General features: G+C 39.7%; 3 protein-coding genes across 3 annotated transcripts in view; all 3 read right to left on the bottom strand.

Annotated features, from left to right (window-relative positions):
• Positions 1-3,238: 3,238 nt before the first annotated feature.
• slc5a7a (solute carrier family 5 member 7a) lies at positions 3,239-9,162 on the bottom strand. The gene is made up of 8 exons (XM_034116847.1): positions 8,979-9,162; positions 7,893-8,006; positions 7,314-7,469; positions 7,053-7,201; positions 6,643-6,786; positions 6,152-6,305; positions 5,250-5,467; positions 3,239-5,125 (listed from the first exon to the last, which is right to left on the bottom strand). The coding sequence occupies exons 1-8, from the start codon at positions 9,160-9,162 to the stop codon at positions 4,457-4,459; spliced, it is 1,788 nt and encodes a 595-aa protein (XP_033972738.1). The 3' UTR covers positions 3,239-4,456.
• Positions 9,163-11,749: 2,587 nt separating this feature from the next.
• arl6 (ADP-ribosylation factor-like 6) lies at positions 11,750-18,288 on the bottom strand. The gene is made up of 8 exons (XM_034116636.1): positions 18,104-18,288; positions 16,779-16,932; positions 16,115-16,176; positions 15,850-15,918; positions 15,654-15,748; positions 15,360-15,489; positions 15,199-15,254; positions 11,750-13,993 (listed from the first exon to the last, which is right to left on the bottom strand). Exons 2-8 carry the CDS (start codon positions 16,896-16,898, stop codon positions 13,968-13,970), a joined length of 558 nt encoding a protein of 185 aa, XP_033972527.1. The 5' UTR covers positions 16,899-16,932; positions 18,104-18,288; the 3' UTR covers positions 11,750-13,967.
• Positions 18,289-18,903: 615 nt separating this feature from the next.
• The window catches only part of LOC117471543 (ephrin type-A receptor 6-like), a 50,715-nt gene continuing 44,009 nt past the window's right edge, over positions 18,904-25,609 (bottom strand). Inside the window, exons 13-20 of the mRNA XM_034116634.1 lie at positions 23,833-23,958; positions 22,765-22,950; positions 22,604-22,665; positions 22,231-22,440; positions 21,965-22,114; positions 21,683-21,876; positions 21,081-21,230; positions 18,904-19,702 (exon numbers count right to left, since the gene is read on the bottom strand). Coding sequence (XP_033972525.1) covers positions 19,588-19,702; positions 21,081-21,230; positions 21,683-21,876; positions 21,965-22,114; positions 22,231-22,440; positions 22,604-22,665; positions 22,765-22,950; positions 23,833-23,958 — 1,193 coding nt within the window. The 3' untranslated portion in view covers positions 18,904-19,587. The remainder of the gene's footprint in view (positions 19,703-21,080; positions 21,231-21,682; positions 21,877-21,964; positions 22,115-22,230; positions 22,441-22,603; positions 22,666-22,764; positions 22,951-23,832; positions 23,959-25,609) is intronic.

Below are 25,609 nucleotides of genomic sequence, written 5' to 3'. Positions count from 1 at the left end.
TTAGTCACAGCTCTAATTCCCAATGAGAGAAGCTGATTCATGGCTCGGACTCATTTAGACTCAGAGGGGTTTGCGGTTGGAGGAGCAGTCGCCTCTTCCTCTCGGTGAGCCCCAGACGGTTCTACCTGCAGCCGGCCCGAGCAAAACAAGGCTGGTCCTATAATTAAGTCTCGGGCTGATTGAATTAGAGCAGTCGCTACATTCATTTTGCTAAAGATGGTCCTCAGTTGCTTGGAGGGACTAATGGAAGAGATGGAGAGATATGTGGGAAACAATTAGACATGACATGATGTCTGTGCCAAATATTTTTCTTCTACATTTACCACACACTTGTCATATATCCCTTTGAAACCTACATCAATTCTTCTTCTTCTGCATCCCTCCCTCTCCTCCGATGTTTCAATTAGATGCCTTGCAATTACATTACAGGGGACATTACTTAAGAGGGACATAAATAGGGGCCCCGCCAATGTGATGGTGCCTCAGCCAGATGAGATATGAGCTGCCGTGTGTCACGATTTCTGGAGAAGAGACAATCTGATTAGGAAACCATGTTCGATGCTCTACATACATCCTGTTCAAATCACACATTTTTAACTGTTTCTGTACTTACAATAATACATTTAAAGCACCCCCTCAACTTAAAACACGAGTTAAAGATATTGTTCATTCATTTCGATGTTTGACCCTCACTGTGCCGAATGATGGATGTTTGGATCTGCTGACGTAGAACATTTTCTCTGCATATATAAGCAGGATTTTGTGACACCCAGATGTGGAATCCAATCACACCCCGGTATGCAACTTGCACAAGTATGATGTGGTAGCTTAAGGCCCCTTAAAGAAAGGAAAAAATGGGAGCAGGAGCGGTAGAGGTATATAGATTTTTTGTGTCTGCTAGTATGAGTCATTCTCCAAAATTGTAGGATACTTAAACTGTCTTAATGTGATTAAATAGTGTCTTTCATGAGCAGTCCCTGCCAGGTACATTTCCATTTTTCATACTGCATACGGCCAGTTTATATTGCAGGCATTATGCAACTGTTCTTATGATTAGTAAGCTGAGCGTCACGTCTTCAATTGGTGGAGTGCCCCTTTAAACTAAAACTACATTTTCTACTATGATATTGTAGGGAATGTTTATTGTTCTACTGTGTAGTCCTTAAATGAAAATGTTGTTGAGTTCATGGTAATATTTCAGGCATTGTTGCAATGGAATCTTTTTTTTTTATTATTTTTGTTGATGCTATTATGTTGACCTCATTTATGTAACGTGGTAGCCTAGTCTGATAGTTGAAATTAGCTAGATTTACCACAGGTGTTCAGGCTGGAAAAAGGGCAAATGTGGGTCTGAGTTAAATAAAAAATATTTCAGATTACAAATCAGCAGCCAGCAGTGTGATACCTGGACAGTCTCCTTGCTTCAAGTCCTCTCTCTGAAGGTAGCCTGACTCCAGCATGCTAGATGTATATCTGACTGCACGGTCGGCTCTTTAATCTCATCTCGTCATGTCCTCGTTGAGGAAAAGTGCTCGAATGGGATCTTGATTCCAAGAATTCCTTCTTATCTTCTGAGGATAGTCTGGGAATATAAAATAGACAGCTGTAGCAGATAAAAAGTTAGTGAAAGAAAAAAGGTTCATTTTCAGATTCCATCAGCCAGAGTTAAAGTCTGCTGGTTCTCCTTTCTGATATAAGTACATCATATAATAAACAATATTCCACCTGTCCAAGAATACCAAAACATATGTGCGAGAGGTTTGAAGGGGTAACTTTCATGGTCTTTAACCAGTTGAGTGACTCAACTTTAATTTAATAAATACGAAAGCAAAATGACATAATCTGGAGTTCTTACTGTTAAAATAAAGTAAATATTAGCTTTGGTAGAAGAAAAGACAAACAAAAAGGCCCAAAGAATTTGAACATGTAGAACAAAAGTGTTCACTGGCATTATCAATGACTGCTGGAAAGACATCATAGGACATTCTAAATATATCCAGTAGTTATACACGATTACATCTGTTTTGGTTCACATCCAAATGCTCTCTAGAAGAAAGTAAACGCCATCCCCCAACGTTCTCCCCCTCACCCGCAAAGCCTTGAATAAATGGATTGACTTTTGGACAAGCGACCGTTTTCCTTCATAATTGTTAATTATCATGAGTGCTCTCTGAGGCACTTTCTATGAATGGAGATGGGACACTCTCCCTTCCTCCACCCTCTGCTCTTTTTACGGGATTGCTCTTAGTTCTCAAGGACGTCACAAAGGACACCAGTGATGGAGGGAGGAGGTGCGGTGGATGGGTGGGGCACCTGCGTCATTCCTGCGCATCCGTTGGTGGATTTTATGGTAACGGGTGCCAGTAAGCTACAACCCTTCTAACCCCCCTGCCCAAGTCCATCTTTCCTGCCTTTCCTGCCCCACCCACCGCCGCATGGCTCCTCCCCGAGTCCCAGACGAGAGAGTACAGCACTTAAGATAATGTAAATAACCAGAGAGCAGAGCTATTTTAAGATGCCGTCTTTCACTGTGGCCGTGGAGAGGAACAAAGATGCAAGCCAAGCGATTGTAATTTCAGTCACGTTTTCGGACATGTTCTCATTGTCCGCCTACCATCCAGCTAGCTGAAGGGCCCGACAGACAAGAAGAGCTGGGGCCGCCTGCAAATGCAACCTTTTTCTAAAGAAATATGTTAACCTAAAAAATGCATATACATGTTTTACAATAACAGACAGATGAAAGTCTGAAGCTTGAGATACAATATTTTAAGCTTAACAATAAAATATGGAAAAATATATCCCTTTTAAACAAGGACCCTCTAACAGGGCCGTACAATAATTACAGACTAGGACAGCAAAATCTGATAATTGCTCTTTCTCTCAAGATAATTGTACCTTTAAAGTTAAGTTTAAAAACATACGACAATCCAACAGTAAAATGATTGGTTAAACACAAGTCAACATAGCTTTGTTCAAAGTCATCCCATGCCTCACATTCTCATCCACGATGTTTTTCATGTTTCAGCATCACCACCAATAAACAGCTAAGAAATATCATTTTAATTAATTAAAATGTTTAAATAATTTTAAAATAAATTAGATAACATAATGACTCCAGTATTCAGTGTTTGTCAGAAGAAGAAATGTGTCATACCAATTTTATCTTGCTCCAAAAGTAGAATTTATATATTTTCCTGAAATATTTTGTTCTTTTTTTATTGTTTCATCTTTTATGACATCAAAAATAAATAAACATTTAGACAGCATCCTTTCTATCTTATATGAACATTTTTAAACAGCATAATTTGTTATCTATGTATTATTCTCCATATTTATACAAACATACACTTCACAGTGAAAATATTCTGTACTGCTGAATATATACGTGAAGCAGGACCTGCCGCCACATTGTTTACAATAGCTACTGCTTGACTTTGCAAAATCACAAACAAAACATACACAAACAGCAGTAGAAGTTCACTACTCGATATATTGAGATCTTTTTGTAGAGGTTACATTCATATTCAAGTCTTTGTTCCGAGCCAGAGTCCTGTCAGAACTGTGGGAATTCAACTTTCTGTTTTTACGAGCTTCATTAAGGCAGCTTAATATAAGATCATTTTAAACACTAATTTACACTGATAGTTATGAATAAAATCTACACCTGACATTAAAGAGAATATCAGCTAATGCTTCAAGTCAACTACTCTTGCTACTTGTATATTTTCTACTTAGCTTAATACAATGATTGTTTCTTTCCTGATTCACAGTCATCATGTGTTTACCAGTTTTTGTGAATAAGCCTGTCAAAACTGTATCAAACTTAATGAGTTGAGGGTTTTTCTTACTTTTGTTTTCCTTTTCCTTTTTTCCTTCCACTCTCACAATCCTATTTTGAACAGGCGTTCAAACTATGTGTATGTGTTATTGCTTTTATTGATGTGGTACATACAGTAAACCCTCCACCTTCCAACTATGCTTGTGCCATCACTTGCTTCTTGTTAAATACTTGCCATTTCCTACCTCATCAAATATTGCACTACTTCTCCTCTGCAGAAACTGCATGCAGCATCTCTATCTGCACTCACGTCTCCTCCAGTTTGATCTGCTTTTTTCTTAGTGATAAATAAGGAAAAAATCATTTAAAATAAGACAGTTTTCTTTAAGTCGACCAATCAAAACGGATGCTGTACACCCTACTATCTAAGTACTATATGAGTGAATGCTTGATGTATTTCACAGAAAGAGAACTTCATGTCCTGACATTAGCAGGCTGCTACTTTATACATCCGCCATGTGGCTGGTATCACCACATGCTGGTTGTGGTACTTCTGTAGTCCCAAGGGCGGATGTTTGCTCGTCCTTTTTCTTTTTGGAAGGTCAGACAGAGTAACCAGTTCTCTGACAGTTCACTCTCAAGTTTTTTTCTTTTTTAAATAACATCCTGAGATTGTCATTATTCATCATGGTGGGAGGAATCAGGGCTGGACTCATCCTCCTCCTCCACTGTTTCAGCCGCCAGTGTGTCTCGCCGTTTGAAGGCCGCCGCCAAGGTCACGCTCAGCCGCGGTTTGACGGGCGCCATCTCCGACAGCCCAATGTTGTTTCCACGGGTCACAAGCGTCGTCTTATCCATAATCTCTCCACTGTGCTTGGACACCACTGCATCCAGGAAGTCGTATTTGTGTGAAATCTTGCCGCTCTCAAACAGGTACTTTGCCAGGTAGGAGACAGCAACGTTACCCAGAAAGGAGGCCAACATGGAGACGGTCTTAAAGGGGAACTTCTGGACAACCACATCCTCCATCTCTCCGGTCATGTGGTGTATCCTCTGCTCAGTGGTCCATCCAGGGTAATAAATGAAAGGGGGCATCCGCAGGTAGGGCTCACCTCCACCTATACGCAGCAGCATGCCGAACAGGTAGGCAGCCACAGAGCCGTACGTGTTGGTGCCTTTGACAAAGAGCACGCTGATCAGCTGGGGGAAGATGATGACGTAAACCAGATCTGAGCTCAGGTACCACAGCCCGTAAACTGTCCCGGTCACAAGCGCCATCAGTGTAGCAAGGCCACCGAATACAAAGATAGTGATGCGCATCACCCATACGATCTCACGGTCAGACGCCTAAGGAGGTAGAGAAGAATGAAGAAAGGATTGTGACATGTGCAGGACAGTCAAAGAAACATGGGTTCTGTATAAACTCTGACAGAAAACTTCAGATGACTTCAGGGCAAACACAGGTACTTACGGACTGTCTGAAAGCAAGTTGGTAGATGTTCCTGGCAAACATGGAGCTTGCTGAAAGGATGGATGAGTCTGCGGAGGACATGACAGCTGCAGACACTGCACCAAGTCCGAAGAAAGAGACGAATGGAGGGCAAAGATGTTGGAGCACGATGGGTAGAATCATGTCGGCTTGGTCCCTATCTTTAGGAGCGATGGCCCCATAACTCGTCTGGTTCCAGTCTGAGCAACAGAGAGATCACATGACATATCCAGTGTGCCTAGTATACATGTACTGTGACATAAATAAATATTAATCTCGCCTCCAGAGAAACCAACTTTTCCAATTTTTCGGAAATTCTATTAACTATTATGTAAAATACAATGTAAGCCTTAGATTACTCATCATATTGTAAAACATACAATTGCTACAAAACATGCACAACTATTAGCATTGCAATATTTATTTTTCACTTAGTTTCTATTTTTTTTTTTTTCAATGTTTATGCTCATGAAATCAGTTTTAGAATAGTATCAAACTCAAGTAAAAAACAATTGACTGGAAATACATATAAGCAAGGTTGAACTTGACCAAGACCTGTGTCATTTCGATTGTGTAATAATGTTTGCTTGTGATTATTAATTTCATGATAAAACGAGACAAAATAAAGTTGTATATCCTGGTGTTCACTGAGGAATCCTACGCCTGGAAATCTGGAGATCAAACCACTAATTTGGTCCCTTGCCTCCCTCTAATGTAATATGTACACAGCTAGTGTGGTTATTAAATGGCATCTTGCTTCATTATGGATGAGGTGCACCAGCTGCTATTTACCAGGCTCTTTTTAGATCTAAGGGCAACATGTACCCACCCAGAGCATCCCCCTCCCCAAAACAACCACAAACACAGACTGTGAGCTCTCTAACCTGTGGAGGCCCCAATGGCCCCGATGAGAACGGAGGGCACGGCCATGACCAGGCACCCGAAAGCAGCCAGGAAGGAGAGGACCTGGGCGTAGGTGGCCGAGGAGGCCGACAGGACCCTCTGGAAATACACCTGCCAGGGTATTCCTCCAAGCATCTGTAGCACATTTAAAGACCAGTGAATAACACTCGCATAACTTTAGTTCTCTTTTGGCTTTATAGCCCAAACTCACAAATGTGCCTCACTGGGACTTAGCCTTAGACTCTTAATCTGGAAAGTAAACACTTTGTAAAACACATTTAACAGGAGGGCATGAAATTCCTCTTCATAAGAACCCACTGATTTTGAAAAGAGCTGGAATATATTCCATTTTTAATGACTGATTCATTCTCTGACTGTCTACTCAACTTGATGGTATTTAGTTAGTTAGTTAATTAGTAAGCAGACCAATTATTGGTTATACAATTCAGAGGTGAATAACTGGTGACTGTACCAGGAGGCAGAAGTTGTCGATCCAGACCCAGGTGTCGTTCTTGCCGATGCTGCCTCTCCAAGGAGACTGGTACACCTGCTTCACCGCAGTAACGGTGATGTCTGACACCGCGGGGTTGGTCAAAGCAAAAGGGACACTGATCCACTGCAGACAACCAGAAACAAGCACAGCAATAAACACCAAATACCTATAAGCAAAATGGTAAAATAACTTCTGGAGAATTTGTCACAAATTCATTTTTGTCACACTTTGCACCTTTCATATGTGAAAATTAGTTAGAGTGTTTTAGCATTTTTAAGGTCAAGGTCAAAGTACATGTTGTGCAAGAAATGTAATACATCTACTCAAGAACCAAATCTAATGACACTATTGACAATCAATACTCTTACTACTGCTCAACATAAACGTACCAGGCCGATAAAGATACAGATGAGCTGCACCACGTCAGTATAGGCCACAGAGTAAAGTCCTCCAACCAGGGTGTAAAAGATTGCAATGAGAGCTGAGATAACCACTGACATCTTGATGTTGATGTCCACAATGACACTCAGAGTGGCACCTATGGTCATGAGCAAACAGGTATTATGGTCACTGCAACATCATATAGACAACACTCACTTTAATCATATGATCCCACAATAATCTTTTTTGTATTGTTGACAGAAACTTACCAAGGGCAGATAAGATGGCAGCAGACCAGAAGATCTCTCCCATGAGTGCAGGTATGAAGAGGAGTCCACCCATACGTTTCCCATATATCTGCTGGAAGGGGTCCAACATGGTGACGTAACCTCTTGAGCGCATGGGCTTAGCGAAAAAAAGGCCACCTGAGACAAAGAGTGGATACATTAGAAGGTACCAGCCATCCACAGGCCATAGGTCTAGATTAAACTGCCTCTTGTACTCAAGTTTGCCCTCATGTATATTCAAATGGCTTAATTTTGCACAGTTTCTTTTAATTCATCTGTTAAAATTGACAAAACTAATAATGAAACAAAAAAGAGGCTGATAATCTACAGTGAAAACCAGGTTTAGGATTTAACAAGGGGAGTTAGAGTTAGCCCTCTTATAAGGATGAATGGCACCAGTGACGGTTTTACAGTATAAGCACCTCAATAATTGCAATCAGGTATGTAGTCACTAGGTAAGTTTAAATGTATAAACGTAGAAACAACTAACAAAAATCTATTGTTATACGCCTGAACACAAGTAATATTAAGCATGTGTTTTATAGTGATTTAACAACTCACCCACAACAAGGCTGAGGGCATATCCAAAGGGAGCTTGTGCCCAAGCCAAGCCATAATCAGGTAGATACACATACTCAGCTGTGCCATTTATATATCCTCCTCCAACCCAGGTCGCTGGAAAATCGTACACAAGAAACATGTCAGTGGAGAAAACGCAGATTTAAAATAACATTTAACTTGACCATTTTAGTAGGAGTAGAGATATCTGAGAAGTTCTTACAAAATGTATGACAGAGTCTAACAGAGTTTAATTGCCATTTATTTAAGTAAAACAAAAATACTCAAACAATTCTGTTCAGCAAAAAACATCTGATTCTTTACGCGTACAAAAAAAGGAAAGAATAAACTTGTCTAGAGATTACAATGCAAATGTTATGTCAAGTCTTGGACCTTCTCAATATAACTATAATGACTGTATGTTATTGAATTACAGTTTCCAGATTTAGAAGAGGCCCATGAGTCTCTTTGCTAATTATCAATGGTCTTTGCAATTATCAGCAGATGTACCCACGTTAAGTCAAACTGACCCAATGTGAGAGGAAGTATAAAGAGGCTGATTAGATTCTAATCATCGTTATAGAGGTTCGTGTGTTAGTTAATGTAAAGAAAGTGTTTGCGTTCATGTGCAAACGTAGGATATGTGTTGTTAATGGGGAAATTCATATCCTGCAAGACTCCTAAAGACGTCATGAGATAATGACCTTTCGACATCTGGAACATACATGTTGCTCTGATGTTGGTGCGTCCATTTGGAAAACATGATGTTCGTGTGCTAGTTAAACATGGTTAGGGAAAATGTTCGTGTGTCATTTAGAAACCTATATAGACTGTGTGAAATTTCTACTTTGTTGGAGCATTACTATCACTGCTTGAGAGCAAAGGTAATGTTTTCCTCATTATTATTGATTGTTGTACAACGAAATAATAATTGATCAACTATATCTGTGTTTGTGTTTTATTGATTCCTCTGTTTCATTATTTCCTGTTGTGAGTGCTAAATTGCCACAACATAAACTTTAAAGCCTTTTTTAAAGAAACATCCCTAATAAAATCACAGTTTTATTGAGCATTACATACAAACTTTACCTGTCATGGTAAATCCACCGACAAATAATCCGATGTCTCTCCCTCCCACCATGATGGTCTCGCTGCGGTTGGTCCCCTCCGCCTCCCCGGAGTGTTTGTTCTTCCATGCCGCCCAGATGCCCACAACCAGGATCAGTAGATAGAAGATCGCGATAGCCACAAGCCCCTCTACATGGATGGTCATTGTCGCACCGGTATGCCGCTAGGAACGGGAGGGCATGGAGACCTGCTGCCACACGGATACAAAAGTATCATATGTAAATAAAATAATAATAAAAAAGAACAATAAATTGGGATTAAGCTTCTGCACCATTTTGAGTTTTCGGTTCGTTTAATATAAAGATACATTTTAGATTTTCAGCTGGTTGTAGTTGGATCAGATGTTCAAAACTGCATTGACTTGTTGAACGGGAATGCTGTAATAAAATAGCCACCACAAATGTTTAATTAGCTGATTTAATGGACTCAATGCGGTCGATTGGTCATGAAAGCTATATAAGCATGTCTCTCCAAACTCAGAACAGGTTATTTGCGTCGAATCTCCCTCTTCATTTTCAGAAAAGTAACGTGAAAATGTATAAAAAAACAAACCTGGCGGCTCTATTAATCTATTTATATTCCTTCAAACAAAGAAAAATGAAGTTAAAATACATTCCCTTTAATTCACACAAAATTATGCCTAAATGTTATTTCCTATATACATTTTTAAGAAAATAATCAAACAAATATGTGAACATTTTTGAAAATAATCGCAGTTTGTCTTCTAGCTGCGCATTTTGATCAAACCCTTTTTCTCTTTTCGTTGTTTGTCCTTCTATCCGGACACTTGCGCGTAAAATTCCAATTACGCACAGCATTCACGACTAAGATATAAACACCCTTGGTTCAAAACAGCCTTATCCAAATGATATTGTGGATAATGACCCTCAACATGAAGATCTGCACTTTGGTCCTGCTCAAATAAAAAATATATCATACTCTAAAATATGATAAACGCAGTCAAACAGTTTACCAAAGCTTAGAAAACACATGCAGAACTTACCTTAAGTATTTCTAAAGTCATGTGCTGGGGCACCTGAGTATGGAAAAAGAGAGCAGAACAGTTGGATGTTTTTAAGAGCCTTGTTTCCCCCTTTGCACCGCGAGGAACAGTGAAATGAAACGTTGGTGGAGGTCTCCGGGTGACTTACGAGGCTTATAAGGGGGCATGTGCCGTCAGCGGGCTGATACACACGTCAGAGGAACCAAACGTCGTTCTTATTAAGCACCTTGCATGGAAACACGTCAGAGTGTAGGCTACTGGCTGAGGACGTGGGAGAGATTCCTTCGCTCAATGTGGATTGTTGTTTGTTTTTTGTATTACTATTTTTGTACCTCTTAATAGCTTAATATGTATTTTATTATCACCGTTTTATTTTATTATCTTTATTGTACTACTTTGTGCTTGAAGTATATGCTTCCAGTGGCTCCTGTTCCTCCAGACCGGACGCGTAACGGCCCTAATTGCGCAGCCATACTTCATGTGGCCTTTTATCAGCTGTCACCATCTATACAGCTGGCATTTTACCTTACAACCGCAATTAAGTTTGCTCAACAGGAGCAGAGTATTGGTGCGAATGACGAACGCAAAAAGGTGCTTTAATGTAACGCTCATCAAGAATTGGATCTCACCCAGGCTTGTTAACCTCGAAACTTGGGCCCAAAGTGGAATAATTATTTGACTGAAATGCTCCCCATCTTTGAGCAATTAGAAACCATTTGGGTATGTATGCCTGCCACTTTCTCTTCTGGATATATCAAGCAACTGCGTCTACTTAATGGCTGCCTCTGCTTTAAATCGTTTAATCTCGGCTACTCTTGTTAAAACTGACAGACATCCAATTAGGATGGATCCTGAAGAGCTGCTGGAGAGATTTAATGATACAGTCTGACTTTAAAAGAAGAAGCTAAAACACACACACACACACACACACACACACACACACACACACACACACACACACACACACACACTATGAGGACGGTGTAAAGGAGTAGTTCTTTGCTAAAGAGGTCTGAGGTCTCAGCTCATAAAGGGAAAGACTGACGAGGTTATTTTTTGACCTGTAGAAACACACAGTGCCCCCTTGTGGCAACAAACCCGTTTGAGCACCAAGGACAGAGGCCAATATATTCTGTATTTGAAGGTTTACATTGTTGGACATCATTTAAATTGTGTTTAATTGTATCGGTTGATAGGACTGCATCGTGAAGTCTTGTGAGATGTGAAATATACGCTAATTATTTTTTGATAAATATTCATTCATTTCACATTGTAATCGTTCATTTGTGGGTCATTTCATTTTCTAATACATTTTTTATTTCTGAAGTTTTTTCTATTAATAACACTATGGGCCATATAACTTCTAATTCAATCTTTGATCAGTTTGCCACAAATAAAGTTAAGCAATCGCAATACTGTTAACTTGACTGTGATTAAGTTTGACATCTGATTCAGTCTGATACTGATGCCAAAATCTAAAACATCCGGAAGACAGCTGGACAGCTTTCTAACTGCATGTTTGACAGATGGCTGCCACATGAACTTGACACTTTCTCAAACCAAACACTGAGGCTGAGTATCTACTTGTTTGAGGCTTGATGATGCTAACTACACGGTTCCTTCTTTATTTTAACGGATTAACACAATGTGTCACTACAAATAATAAAAAATGGAATCAACTTGTACAACCGACAAATGTTTATGTTTAACCAAATACATTCTACAGGGCTGAGGACTCAATGTTTAATGAGCAGCTGTTGCTGGCACGCTCGAGATGTTCGTGAGAGAGGTACATAGAATGAGAGAGACAGAAAGCACGAGAAGATAGCATGAGTCATGTTTCCAAATCATGAACCAATATTCATTTTACACAGTATTTATTCTTAAAAATAAACACGTACAATGTTATCAACAACAAAGTTAATTTAGTAACAATCTATAACATATCTGATGCTAAAGTGAACTAGTGCTCACAGGGTCTTCGTTTTGAATTAGATGTCAGGAGAATATGAAACATGGTCTCACAGGACTCCTCTCCTTGTTATGGATAACATATGGTGTCTTAAGGATATGAACCTGGAAAGTAAATCTTCACTCTGAAATGTCTTAGTTAGAAATAGACAATATATTACAAAATCAATGTGGTGACCTTAAAGCACCTACAAGCACAATTTCAATATCTTGGACTTGGGCGTCCCCCAGTGGTCTACACGAAGACACTGATATGAGTGGGCTTAAAGTAACAGGAAGATCCATTTCCATTGGTTATGTCTACTTGCAAAATAAACCATAGTTATATATTTCAAAAAGCAACAAAACTACACTTTCCAGCTTGTGTTTCTTGTCTTCAAACTAAAATAAAGTACTTGATATGAAGGATTGGTAGATCTGTTGGTGGCCCCGACGAAGCATGATTTTTCTTTTCATTCACTCACGACTTAAATAACTAAACAAAAACAAAACGTAAAGGAATCGTTTTTTCATCCTATCCACCCCATGCATTCTTGTCGTACATTTTACAGTGTCTACACCCATGGGTGATATCAAGCTGATATTTTCTGACTACATAGTGGTTATTAAAATAGTTCTGCAGAAGAGAAATTAAAGAACATGATAAAGCTGCGTATGTATATTATATAAAACACTATTATTTAAAATATTTGAATGTACATGTTGGTCAGTTGATACTCTTTGCCCTGACATTACTCAGAAACAGTAACACCCCTTCCTTTCTATTAAGTTCAGATGAGGTGATGCACAAAAGCTAAAAGCAAACACACACTCTGATCTGTACAGCAATTGTTTTTAATGCAAGCTTTCAGTCAGAGACTAAAGCAGATGATCAAAGGATTGCATTAAAAACTGTGTGCAGACTGAGCAGATGGTTTTCCTTGTTCTAGTGGTGTGCCTTTGAATCACTGGAGTAGAATGAGTAAATTATATTATTAGGTTTTTACTTGGGCAATAGAGTAAGGCAAAGTAAAAAAATAACACTGGTTGAAATAACTTTGTAAAGACAAGTTCTGATTTTTAAGCAAACTAATTCACTTTACATTCACTTCATAACAATAGTTGTATCAGTTTATACGTTATTTTGTATGCAATAGCCCATACACACAGATTGCACGTACTTAACGTCACTGCTAAACGTTTTTTTTATCTGATGCATGGAGGCTTGAGACAGGCAGAGACTGCCACCTGATTTCAATTAGTGGACATTCAATCTGAGCATGTATTCCCTGCTGTGTGGAAATTAATATGATTGTAGCACATCAGGCCACAAATATCTAATATTGTTTTTTTTGCCAGTGGAGAAGCGCACAAATGGTATAATGTGGTGTGAATCTGAATCAACCAGCTGTAAAACATGTGCTTTCTCCTCCAGGAATCTGGCACATATCATTTGTGGAACACATGGGAGAGTTAAGGGGCTAACACATACAACATGACATACCCAACCATGTCTTTTTTACAAACCTTCCAGGTATCCATGCTCCCTAAAATGAAGACAGCACCAATCAAAATAATGTGTTGTTGCTCATCATGTTCCCTCTGGGCCTGGTAGACAACAATATTAAGAGTGGAAGGGATAATATAAATAGATGTTTTTGTTTAAATGTAACTCCCCCTTTAGAAAGAGAGTTAAAGCTAATAAACACATTATTAGCTTGAACTCAAAACGCTGAAAAGAAAACAAGTTGCAAAAAAATGTGTTAAAGTTTCCAATTTCTATGTTTCTCATTGACTTGGCATTATCAGTGGTATCATTTGTACTTTCATTACTAGTACCAGAAGAATCATGTAATAATTTAATGATTTTATTTGACCATCTAAATACCAAATTAAAAACATCACTGTCCCATGGTACCTCTGAAAACAGAGTCAACCAATCTTCACATAAGACTTGGATGAATGCTGCTTCTTCCAGCACATCCATCTTCATTCCTTCACGTTCTCATTGTCTTGATTTGATCTGGAAATAAAAGGAAAACACTGAATATATAGCTAAATACAGCTAAATATAGAACAAGTTGTGTAAAAACAACAAAACCAAACTGTGTAATTTATCTACCACTGTTTCTCATATCGGAGGAACCCAAATACAACATGTGGATCACCAACAGAGGAATGGATGACACTAGAGGAGACGTTTCTATGGGTGATTGGACTTCTTGTACATGCCATGAATCCAAACTGACTTTAAATCACAGAGATAAGCGACACATTATAAGGCGCCACACGTGAAGAGCTCGACGCTCGTGAACTGTCAACAGGAGGGCGGGGGAGCCTCGCTGCGGGGAAGCAGTGTGTGGACCTGTCAGCGCAACTTACATGATGCCGAATTTAACAAACAAATTTAAATAATTGGTTTAAACGGCATAATAATAAGGACGATCGTCCGTTCTCTGATTCTCCAGAACACACATGGCCAGTCTGCCCCTGTGTAGAATGTTATTTCGATGAGAGATGAGCAGATCGCCACTGGGCTTTCAACTAAAGACACAGCCACGCAAAAACTGCTGCATTTGTACAGCTCCTTATGGGTACTGCAATTTGTGAAGTGCTTTCCTCTGGTGAAACGATCAGCACTGCACCACGGAGGAAAGCGGCAGAAAGTCGCCTGGAGTTAAAGAGAGCGGGGCTGCGTTGCGTGCGTGGCTTCCTTCTGCAGGTAACGGGGAGACGCGCTCTGGCGGCGGTCTCGTTCAGGATCCGAAAATAAAATGTAAATATTTTGCACACTTATTCCTAGTGTGCCACTGGTTACGGTGGCACGCGTGCCAGGGGTTGCCGACCCCTGGTCCAGATTAAACATTTGCTCACTCAGCTATTTTAAGACTAACGTCATAGAAACACAGTAAACATGGTAAGGAAAAGGGGGTTTACATACACTTTTATAGCTATGCATTAACATACTAAATACCACCACACTTACAACACACCCAGTACTCACTGTATGATTTGATCTATGGAAGGATTTGAATGCGAGCGTTATACGTGATAGAAAGAAAAAAAACATATGTTGATGAAGTGGAACACTACACAACTACACCCAAAGGACCTCAATGGAAATAAGCTCTTGTGCATTCATTTGTTTTATCCTAAAATGTCTAATAAACTGCACTGTGGGATAAGCAGCCAGCAGATCACAATCGACCACACACACTCTCATCATACCTTGTAGCCAGTCGACTCCCTCCTGTAAACCTTCTCCTTTCAGAGCATCAGTGGCACTGAAACAAATCCACACGTCCGATTAGTAAAAACAAAAATCCTTTTAGGGCTTTTTCACATCTTTGGATACTTGTATGGAAACACTACTGCATGTATGTTCATACCAGATGTGCCAGGGTTTGTCCTTGATATTTGCCAAACACAGCAGCTGTGAGACCTTGACAGAAGACAGAGCATCCCTGACATCCATCTTGTTTGCAAAGAACAGGATGGGAATCCTCCTGTGTTTAATATCTGTAGTGAGAGGAAGTTAGTGGTATAAATCAGCAATTTCATTCTGTTGTACTTGTAAGGAACAATGTGAAATCTAGACAACTTGAGTAGTAAATATTAGATATCTGTTGTTGGCAAAAAAAAAATGTGTTGACATTTTTAAAAACTGTAACATATGAGCGTACCAGGGTGGTTTAGTAATGTGTCCAGTTCTTCTTTGGCTACTACCATCCTCAGTTTGTCTACACTATCAATGACAAATATGATAGCCTGGCCTTCCCTGAGAAAGAAGAGAAAAGAAAGAGAACATAATAATTAATATGAACATCTAACAGCAACTAGAATTGGTTTTTATGTTTCTTTAAATGCAAGAACACTCACTTGTAGTAGTGTTCCCAAAGGTTTCTGTACCTGCCTTGACCAGACATGTCAAACACTGTGAAGGACAGACTACAAGAAGAGAAGAGAGAACGCTTTTACACGCTCATTGCCATTGTATAGTTTGAATAAACACATGGAATTCTTCAATATGATATTCATTTATTTAAGTCAGAAATATACTAGTATTAGAAGATGACATAACATTTTTTGGATGACCAGTTTAATTGAAAGACCAACACATTGTTGTTTAATGATCAACAGCTACCTGGATGTCTTAAACTTCTCAATGCTGAAGCCAATAGTTGGGACGATGTCTTGTGCCTGGGCCTGGAAAAACAAACGCAGCATATTTTAAATAAAAACCTTAATAATGAGAATACATTAGAAACATCTATTTCCCGGTAGCCATTAACCTGCAAAAAATCACAAGTGTTCTGTAGATACATTTAAAGATGATTATAAAATGGATAGTTACACGCCTTGATTATAATAGGCTGAGCCATGTTTGAAGCCGTAACAAAACTCTGTAAACATACAGCTGTGACAGCAGTACATCTGTATAACGGTTTCAAACGAATTGTCACAAAATGTCAGATCACGTTGTGGATTTTGATTCTCCAGATGAGTGGCAGAGAGAGATGGGAGAACTTTGCCCCGTTTGCAGTTTTCAGAACTGGTGTGTCAAGAAAGATCTGGCTGTTTTAAAACAGTCATCAAGATAAACCAGGCTCTTTGTTACGTTGGACCAGGCCCAATTAAAACCGAATGAAATGTGAATAAAGAATTTGAATCTAAACCAGTTTTTATTGACACCTCTGTACTGTACTTAACCCATCTGTTTTGAGTGAAACATGCATACCTTAGTTATATCAGAAATACAACAATGCTACCTAAAGGTGCAATGTGTAGAAAGTGTTGGTCAGACTTACATTAGCAGGCTTCAGCTGGTTGATGATGGTGGTTTTTCCACTGTTGTCCAAACCGAGACAAAGAACATTTACCTCCTTCTTCAACCCCAGCCATGCTGCCAACTTGTCAAACAGCCCCATTTGCTAGCAAGCAACCATCAGCTGCCTGTTTGACCTACAAGAAACAGGCCATACATTATCTTAAAAGAAATGGTAACACCGGCTTATACACATATTGCAGTTCAGTTGTTTCACAGGTCTACATTAGCACCTCTATTGAAGCAGCTACTACAGAGTGACAGTTTTGCATTTCTACACTGCTATTTATTCGGCGCTGCTGACCTCCTATTTGTGAACTATATTTGATATCTTCCTGTATGTTTGTGTGCTTTTTTTGTGTTTGAGTAGCCTGTCTTCTTTCCAGCTTACATTTTGGAGGTTATGTGGCTCAAGATCTGATGCTGGCCACATCTAGAAGCTGCTTGACAACCTTCTGGATCCATCTTTTTCACATGTTCTAATTCACATTTTGTGACATGGATTGTACAACATATACTGTTATTATTTTGGTCTGTTCTGCATACTCGACATATATTGCACTTCTGTCCATCTTGGGAGAGGAATCTCCTCAGTGGATCTTCCTGAGGAATAGTTACATGCAGCCTCATAACAAAATAAAAGGTGATGTTTGATTTTACTCATTTACAATTACTTAATTGGCGTAATCTTATCCTCCAATTTGGTTTTGCTCCTTTGAATGTGGTTTTGGTTTGAACCGCATTTCCCTTCCCATTGCATAGTTAAACTGTCTAAAGCTAACCGAGTAACGTTTTCCTTGAGAACATTAAACATGGTTAATTAGCAAATACATCCAACTCCTTACAAGACATTTCACCTGATTTAATGTTAGCGATAACAGAAGGCTTTCGTGTTTATAACTGGGCATTTCAGAAAGAAACGCATTATCTCGTTGCCTTTATTAGTTAACCGTTAGCTTAGCCTAACGTGCTTAGAAGGCTCTTACCAGGTTCTAACGTCATTAACGTTCACTAACAGCTGTGTGGTTAATCTCGTTATTACTGTTGCTAGCTAGCCTCAGCTATCGTCTAGCCGCTAGGTTATTACTTCAGCTTGCTATGTTAACATGGGCATGAACTACTAAAACCTCAGGTAAATCATCCAGAACAATTTGTATCGCTAATTCTACAAGACAACATAAGACAGTGTGTAGTAAGCTGAATAGATAAACTATCGTACGCTATAGCGCTACAGTAAACGCTAACGTGATAGCTAACGTTAGCTTATATTATCCTCTCCAAAAGGGTATTGTAAAGCTGGATTTGTACCTGTACTTTTGCCTCGGGGTCTTGCTTCCAGGATGCACCTTACCGTGCCTTAATCTAGCTCATTAAATGACCAGGGTCAAATCAGTGTTTCATTCATTTCTCCTCAGCTCTTTCATGCTCTCCAGCAGCCCACAGGGAATCAACAAGTTATTTACACCGTGTTGCTGGGAGACCAGCTGACCTGCTGATTTAAGCCTGCCCCCTGCCGGCCAAACAAGGCTTCCTCCCACCTGCTGCTGTAGTAAAGGGAATGAAACAACAAAGTAAGAAAGACAGAAATAATGGAGAAAACTGAAACACAAATACAAAAAACACAAACTACAGCCCAAGTGTATGTCGAGCAAAAATAAAACTGAAGCCCTGCCATATATCAAATGCAGTCAGCTTCTATTTATTCACATGTTCTTGTTTCATTTACCAATTTTGTGAGTATTTCATTAAGCAGTGTTTGCTTTATCTCGCATTTGTATTTTAATTTATGTAAACTCCAAAGGACAATTATAGTAAAATATGGACAGGTTGAACAATTGAATATTGTTCAAATTTGTCAAAAATGACATCTTATGTCATCTAACCTACCATACTGTAAGCACCTGTTCCACAAATTCACCTGACAGTTCTGCATGTCCAGAAAACGTGTCAATCTCCTGAGTGACAATTAAGAGGACAGTTATATTGCATGTGTGTTTGAGAGAGAGAGCATGCTTCCATGGATACGTGTGCGTGTGTGTGTGTGTGTGAGATTTGAGCCTTGTGTGGTTAGAGTCTGAGAGAAAACAAAGTATTAAAATAGGATTGTTTATTAAGGAACAACCATACTGAATAAAACATACAACTTTCACAAGACTTTTTGTACAAGACATACTGCATTATCATGAGGATAGAACGTATATACATCTCTATAAAATCTTTTGACATTCAGCGGTCTTAAGCTCAAAAAACATGATTGTATTTACTATTCTGTTGATCTTTATTCCTGACGAATTGTTTCAGTAACCAGCTTGAATCTTTGTCACTAAAATCGCATACTGTACCATTGTTACCGTACCTTCTATCCTATCCACATCTTCTCTGGTCATGAGGTAACTGTCTTGAGACCAATCAAAGTCAATAGAAACCATTGGATTGTCACTTGGAAAGAGAAGAGGTATTGGTGAACACTTGAACGGACAATAGAGAAAATAAGTCCTACATTCAAGTGAATGCTAGTGGTTGCTGAGCTAATAGAGAGACCGCATTTGGCCGACGGTGACAGAGGTTGGTTGTTGTGGAGGCTCTATTGATGGTGGTCCAAACGATGATGAGTGAATTAACTAGACCATATGTGTGTCTAGCAGCGGAGCACTCCCACAGGAGCAGCGAGTGTTACCTGCTACACCTTATAGTCTGGTGTTTGTGCAATTAGTTACATGACGATGCCAAGGAAGTCGGTCTTGTTTCCGGCTCGGTGTGTCAGACACACAGTCTGTGTTTGTGCAAGGGTCTCACACTTGAAAGCCGCTCTGTTGGATGTGGTGAAGCTGCAGGCGAAGAGACTGTATGCTGCTTATGATTCTCCTCTGGTGGCCAATTAAGCAGATCCCGATACGTCTAATGTCCCTGTAGAGGAGAAGAAGTTTTGTATTAAACCTGAAACAAGCACATTATTATAATATGAACAAAAAATACATTTAGAAAGGAAGGACAACATACTGTATTGTTACACTAGCAGTTATATAGTAACACATACATATACATACTGTACAGAACATTTCTTGCTGATGGTTAAAAGTGATATCAATGTTATTACAGTTCCACCCTTTTTCTGTTCCTTTGATGCTTGTTTCCTTTTAGTGGGCTTTTTGATACTGTAGCTCAGGGGCGTCGCCTGGACCTGAAAACATTCGGGGCTTAGCCCACAGTGGCGGCGGCGCTACAGTGGAATATTCTACTGCAACACTCCCCACACGCACACACACAGTATACTCGCGACTGTTACAATGAAGGCTCGATAATCAGCTCACGGCATATAGGCAGGGGTAAAGTGCTATTTTTTATGAGTGGAGGGGGGGACCTAACATCCTCTAGGGGGGTCCGGGGGGATGCTCCCCCGGGAAGATTTTTTTTTAAATATTGAAGTTAAAAGCATCAATCTGGTGCACTTTGAGAGCAACATTAAGAGAAGACATTGAAACAAAACTGTAAACAGATTTACTTTTTCTTTAAGGATATTTTACAAATCACTCCCCTTTTAAACTCTATTCTTGTTTTACTGCCATATAGTATTTCATAACTGTTTTTCCTTTATTCTCTTTATTTTTATAACTATAATGATCATATAAACGTGTGCCGCGGAAATAATCTTTTGAATCATTTGTGACCAAACCGTTTGAGACCCACTGAGATAACTTAGACTAAAGTAAACTATCTAAACACTCAGAGAGTCCTTTAGCTCACCTGAGTCTCTCAGTCTGTCAGCAGAGGACTCCTCCAGCTTCTTGTGGAACAAACAGCTCCTTATGTCCGTTTATCAGCTAGCTAACCAGATGCTAACAACACGGTCCCTGCTGGCACCGGTCCCTCTCTCTCTCTCTCTCCCTCTCTCTCTCCCCTCTCTCTCTCTCTCTCTCTCTCTCTCCCTCTCTCTCTCTCTCTCTCCCTCTCTCTCTCCCTCTCTCTCTCTCTATCACACTAAATGCGCTATTGCCACACACACACAGAGCCGAGCTTGAATGACACAAACGCACGTTTATTTCCATGCAACTCTCTGATTGGTCTGGTGTCATGCCTCTGTTGCATTCACTGAACACGGGAAATTACATTCCTGCCGTCCTCTCTTGTGTCATGATGAGGTTCACGTAAAGCACGGTCAATGTATTATATTATTGAGGGAGAATTGTCCGGGGCTACAGAAAAAACATTCGGGGCTAAAGCCCCGGATGCCCAGGCCAGGCGACGCCACTGCTGTAGCTGCACTGTAAAATGTGGCTTCACTCACTCTATACTCATGGTTGAAATGGAATCCAGTGTTGTGTATCCTGCTGCAAGGAAGTTGTTCTTATACTGGCTCATTTTGATGGAGTCAAGCCAGTCGCCAATAGAGATGAAAAGAGGGTAGTCTGGCATGTCTTCTGGGGAGTCAGGGTAACTATGGAGACAAATAGAAAGTTGGAAATACAAGTTAACATATTGTTGATCTAAATATTTTGTTCAAATTGCCATGCCAGTGGTTTTCAACAACATTATTACAAATCATTTTCAGACACATTTCTTAAGCTGCCTTAAAAAAGGGTCAAGGTTATTGTCTGAGGTGTGGTATCAAAATGAACTTGCAGAAATTAGCATAATATGAGCCTTTAATCACAGTTAATATTGCAGCTTTTACATATATTCCCCATGTTAAACTATATTATTCTCATCTACTGACACCTCTCTATCACATTTACAGAGTCTTTTCAAGCTGTCAACGCTTAACTAAAGCAGCAGTTGGTAACTTTATTAAAATAAATGTATGGAATAATCAATTTAGCTCTTTCCGTTTAAAACTGCAAAATCACCAGTATGGTCCTTTGCTAAATGTTTGTATATGTTGATACTAACCTCTGCCCATCATTCACCAGAGCCAGCAGATTACTGGGATTAATTATGAGTTTGTCCAGGAAAGAGAGCACGTTGTTGAAGCGTGGTCTCAGGTTAGACTCCTTCTGCCAGCAGTGCAACATTAACTGGTGCAGAGTAACAGGGCAGCCCATTGGTGCGGGCAGACGATAGCCTTCTTCAATTGATAAAATGACCTGAGAGAAACATCAATGAGTTAAATACAAATGACCAATGCAAATTATTTGTAATGGTTTTGATGGTATAATGTAGTCAGCCGCTTACATCTTGATTGGACATCTCCCAGTAGGGCCTCTCACCATATGACATCACTTCCCACATGACAATGGCGTAGCTCCATACATCACTAGATGTGGAAAACTTTCCATAAGCAATAGCCTCTGGTGCTGTCCAGCGTATTGGAATCTTTCCTCCCTGACACAAAAAAAAAACACAGAAAAAACGTATTAATGAGGTGTTCAGCATTTCTAACTGTAATGAGGTTATACAGTAGTATCCTGCAGTAACTGTAACTGTAGATCCACACTCACTGTAGCAGTGTAGGCTGCTTCACTGTCATCTTCTAGGACTCTGGTCATACCAAAATCAGACACCTTGCACACCAGGCTTTCATCCACCAAGATGTTGCGAGCTGCGAGGTCTCTGTGAATGTAACCAATTTCTGAAAGAAAGGTCATGCCAACTACGATGCCGCGCAGCATGCCCACCAGCTGGAGCACTGTGAACTGTCCGTCACGTGTCTGGAGTGGTTGTGGGAGAGATAGAGAGGATCAATATGATGTATGTTGGAAAATATTATCTTAGGGAACAGGTTTACAGGTACAGTAAGATTTTTAATCTCAATTAGTCTTTGGCTCCTGGTTAAATAAAAATAAACATCTGTAACATATTTTATCCTCTCACCCGGAGGAAGGAATCAAGTGATCCATTTTCCATGTACTCAACGACGATCATTACTGGTCTGCCTGAGGGAAAGGCAAAAGACAGGAGTTAAGTGACAAATAAAGAAAAGAGACTAAAGAGGAATGAGCTGATGCTATGCGAAACACAGTAACACAGCTTACTCCTAGTGACCACTCCCTCCAGCCGGATGATGTTGGGGTTGTCAAACTGTCCCATTATTGAAGCCTCTCGCAGAAAGTCCCTCCTCTGCTGTTCTATATAGCCACCTTTAAGTGTCTTTATTGCCACAGCAATGTCCACCCTTCCAGGTATGCGCAACCGACCACTACAGACTTCTCCAAATTCACCTGTCATAAAAACAACACAATGCATTCAATGGTGCATCTGCCATATATAATAAGACTGATTCAAAATAGTATTCACAGCAACATAATGAAATTGTGAAAACAATACATGTATTGCATATCTACTGCCCATATAATTTCCTGTTCTTTGTAAAGTATAAGATAGACTTCAAGATGAGATACATGATTGATCCCAAATTGGGACATTTTAATGTGTTTGCCTGTAAGAAAGGAGGTGAAATAAATATTGTGATTCACAGTTTGTTAGTCTAAAACTTCAAAATGTAAAACAGATAATTGTGTTAACACAATTCAGTACGGACTCCTGCAGTTGCCTTGCCATTTAAAGATCTGTGGAAGACACATTGCCTCCACCAGATGGAGCCCATGTTACAGAAACTAGATCAATGGGAGGCACCATCATAATTACTCATGGGCTAAATAGCAGACACAATCTGTTAGATGTAACGATCCAGCGAACATTATTATCCATAGTCAGCAGCACTGCCTTTACAATACTATGCATTTCTTTAGAATCAGCTTTCTAAGAGTGGCTGTACAATGTTTAATTCAAACTTTATGAGGTTTCTCATAAAATAAAGATGTTACTCAACGTAAAATGTGACAATTACTCTACCACAGCTGTTTCACAACCATTTTTACAAAATGCCTGTGTAACCCTTAATAGGAGTTTAGGACATACGTAGATTAACATAATTGCATTATATAACCTCTTCTATCTGGTGTTATGTATTTCTCTTGCAAACAGGGGACCTCTGTGCTGTTCCTGCCATGAAAGCAGGAAATGCATGTACATTGCAGTATGAGTTGATGCTTGGATACATGTGTGTACGTACAGTTTTTACATGTTTTTATCCATTTTACCTGCACCAATCACCCTCTCAATGCATATGTATGAGGGTTCTATCTCTTTGGCAAATTCCTCGACAGCCTGAGTGGGGTCTTCATATGTATCTGGATCCACATAAGACTTTATCCCTGAGAAGGGGACTGAAAGAGAAGCAATGTTAAAAATAAAAGTATTGACACATGAACATTTTGCCGAAATGTCAATGTAACACCTCAGAGGTTTACAGATGTGGCACCATCAGCTCTTCTTCGTCATTATGAAAACGGAAACATGGTTCACATGATTTGTGAATCCCCTTTGTAAACACAAGACTTGGACATAATACAAGAGCACCTCTGCAACATGATGCAATCAAGTTCTATCCATCTTGATCCCACCATATACCATAGTAAAACCCCAAACACAGAGCTTAGTATACTTTCTTAAACGATTTATGTAAAAAAACAAAAAGATTTGCATTTTGCTCAACTGCATCTTCTACTCCCTTGCTCAATTGTTTGCATGCATTAAGACGTTAGTATGAAGAATACATAAATGTTGTTTATTTGTTTCATTTTGCTATGCGAGAGAAGTTGATTCAACTATATGAGTTGATAATGAATGTTGTATACTGTATGCTTGTATTATACTGTAAACATTTTCTGTCATTTTGTCAAGGCACGAAGAGAAAACACAAACAAATTGAAAGAAAGCAAAAGGGGCTTAAAAATGCCCCAGAGCAGCGTATGAAGACATTACAGGCCTCAGAATCCTCCTGGCTGAGGCTGGGACGCTGCTGCAGTGAGCACTGTGCATGATGACTGGCACAAATGATAACAGCCCCTGGTACACCTCCAGCAGATGAGCTGGGGACTAAATGTACTTTATAGCTGTGTCAGCTCCAATAGAGGGTTGAAGGCTTTGTCTAAGAAACCTTCCATTTTGGGGTCTACACTCTACCTCTGTCTCCTGGGCGTCTAAGCTCGGCTCTATATTAGAAAATGCCTTTTCTTACAGTTTGTTGAACCTGCCTAGGTGATGCCTCCACAGCACACCACAGCAACAAAGACAGACAGCAGGGAGGCAAAGGATTCTACTTAAATGATGTTGATAATATTTGAAGAAAAGGCTTTATCGTGTATTTGTATTAGAAAGATTCTTATCATTCTTTGTCATGTGTTGCAAGTAAAATAAGATGACTGATGATACGCAACATTAATATACTAAACAATAAAATGGATCTGAAGCAAATTCTATCCAACTTTAGGTACATTGTAGGAAAAGGAGAACAAATTAAGAACTGACAGGCACACAGATGATAGAGTGGTTAGATTTGTCTCAAGAGCATCACTTGTGTTCCTGCAGGCCTCAGATCGATCCTTCAATGTGTCACTGAACTGTCTTAGTAAATAACAGAACAATGTTGTGTCACCGTTCAAGAATTAAACGCCTCCCCTGTGGGGCCAATCGATTTTATCTACAAATGTAGGACCACACTCCGATCAATCCTGTAACTGTGCAAACATTACAGTGGTTACCTCCATTTCATGGAACCAATACTAGGGGAGGCCACTACACTAACATTGTTTATTGTTGTATTCAGGTTTCCAAATTGGTGTTGTCTCTTCAAAACAGGAAGATGCTGCCATTTACTGATAGATGCTTTTTGCTAACACTATAAGGACAAAAGTATTGGAACACCTACACATTACACTTACAGGAGCTTTTATGAGATCCCCTTCAAATTCATAGGCATTGATATGAAGTTGGTCCCCCCTTTGCAGCTATAACAGCTTCCACTCTTCTGGGAAG

The sequence above is a fragment of the Trematomus bernacchii genome, unplaced genomic scaffold (genome assembly GCF_902827165.1).
Source record: "Trematomus bernacchii unplaced genomic scaffold, fTreBer1.1, whole genome shotgun sequence".
NCBI classification, from domain to species: Eukaryota; Metazoa; Chordata; class Actinopteri; order Perciformes; family Nototheniidae; genus Trematomus; species Trematomus bernacchii.
This window is presented reverse-complemented; position numbering and strand designations above follow the sequence as displayed.

What these genes read in the sequence shown, in the direction of transcription:
- slc5a7a (XM_034116847.1), bottom strand. Translation starts at nt 9,162, where the DNA reads ATGACCATCCATGTAGAGGGGCTTGTGGCTATCGCGATCTTCTATCTA. An exon ending in TGCCATCTTATCTGCCCTTG is followed by an intron (nt 7,202 to 7,313) that starts GTAAGTTTCTGT and finishes TCATGACCATAG; the next exon opens with GTGCCACTCTGAGTGTCATT. An exon ending in TCTGTATCTTTATCGGCCTG is followed by an intron (nt 6,787 to 7,052) that starts GTACGTTTATGT and finishes GGTTGTCTGCAG; the next exon opens with TGGATCAGTGTCCCTTTTGC.
- arl6 (XM_034116636.1), bottom strand. Translation starts at nt 16,898, where the DNA reads ATGGGGCTGTTTGACAAGTTGGCAGCATGGCTGGGGTTGAAGAAGGAG. An exon ending in GAGAAGTTTAAGACATCCAG is followed by an intron (nt 15,919 to 16,114) that starts GTAGCTGTTGAT and finishes CTCTTCTTGTAG; the next exon opens with TCTGTCCTTCACAGTGTTTG. An exon ending in GACAAACCCTGGCACATCTG is followed by an intron (nt 15,255 to 15,359) that starts GTATGAACATAC and finishes GATTTGTTTCAG; the next exon opens with TGCCACTGATGCTCTGAAAG.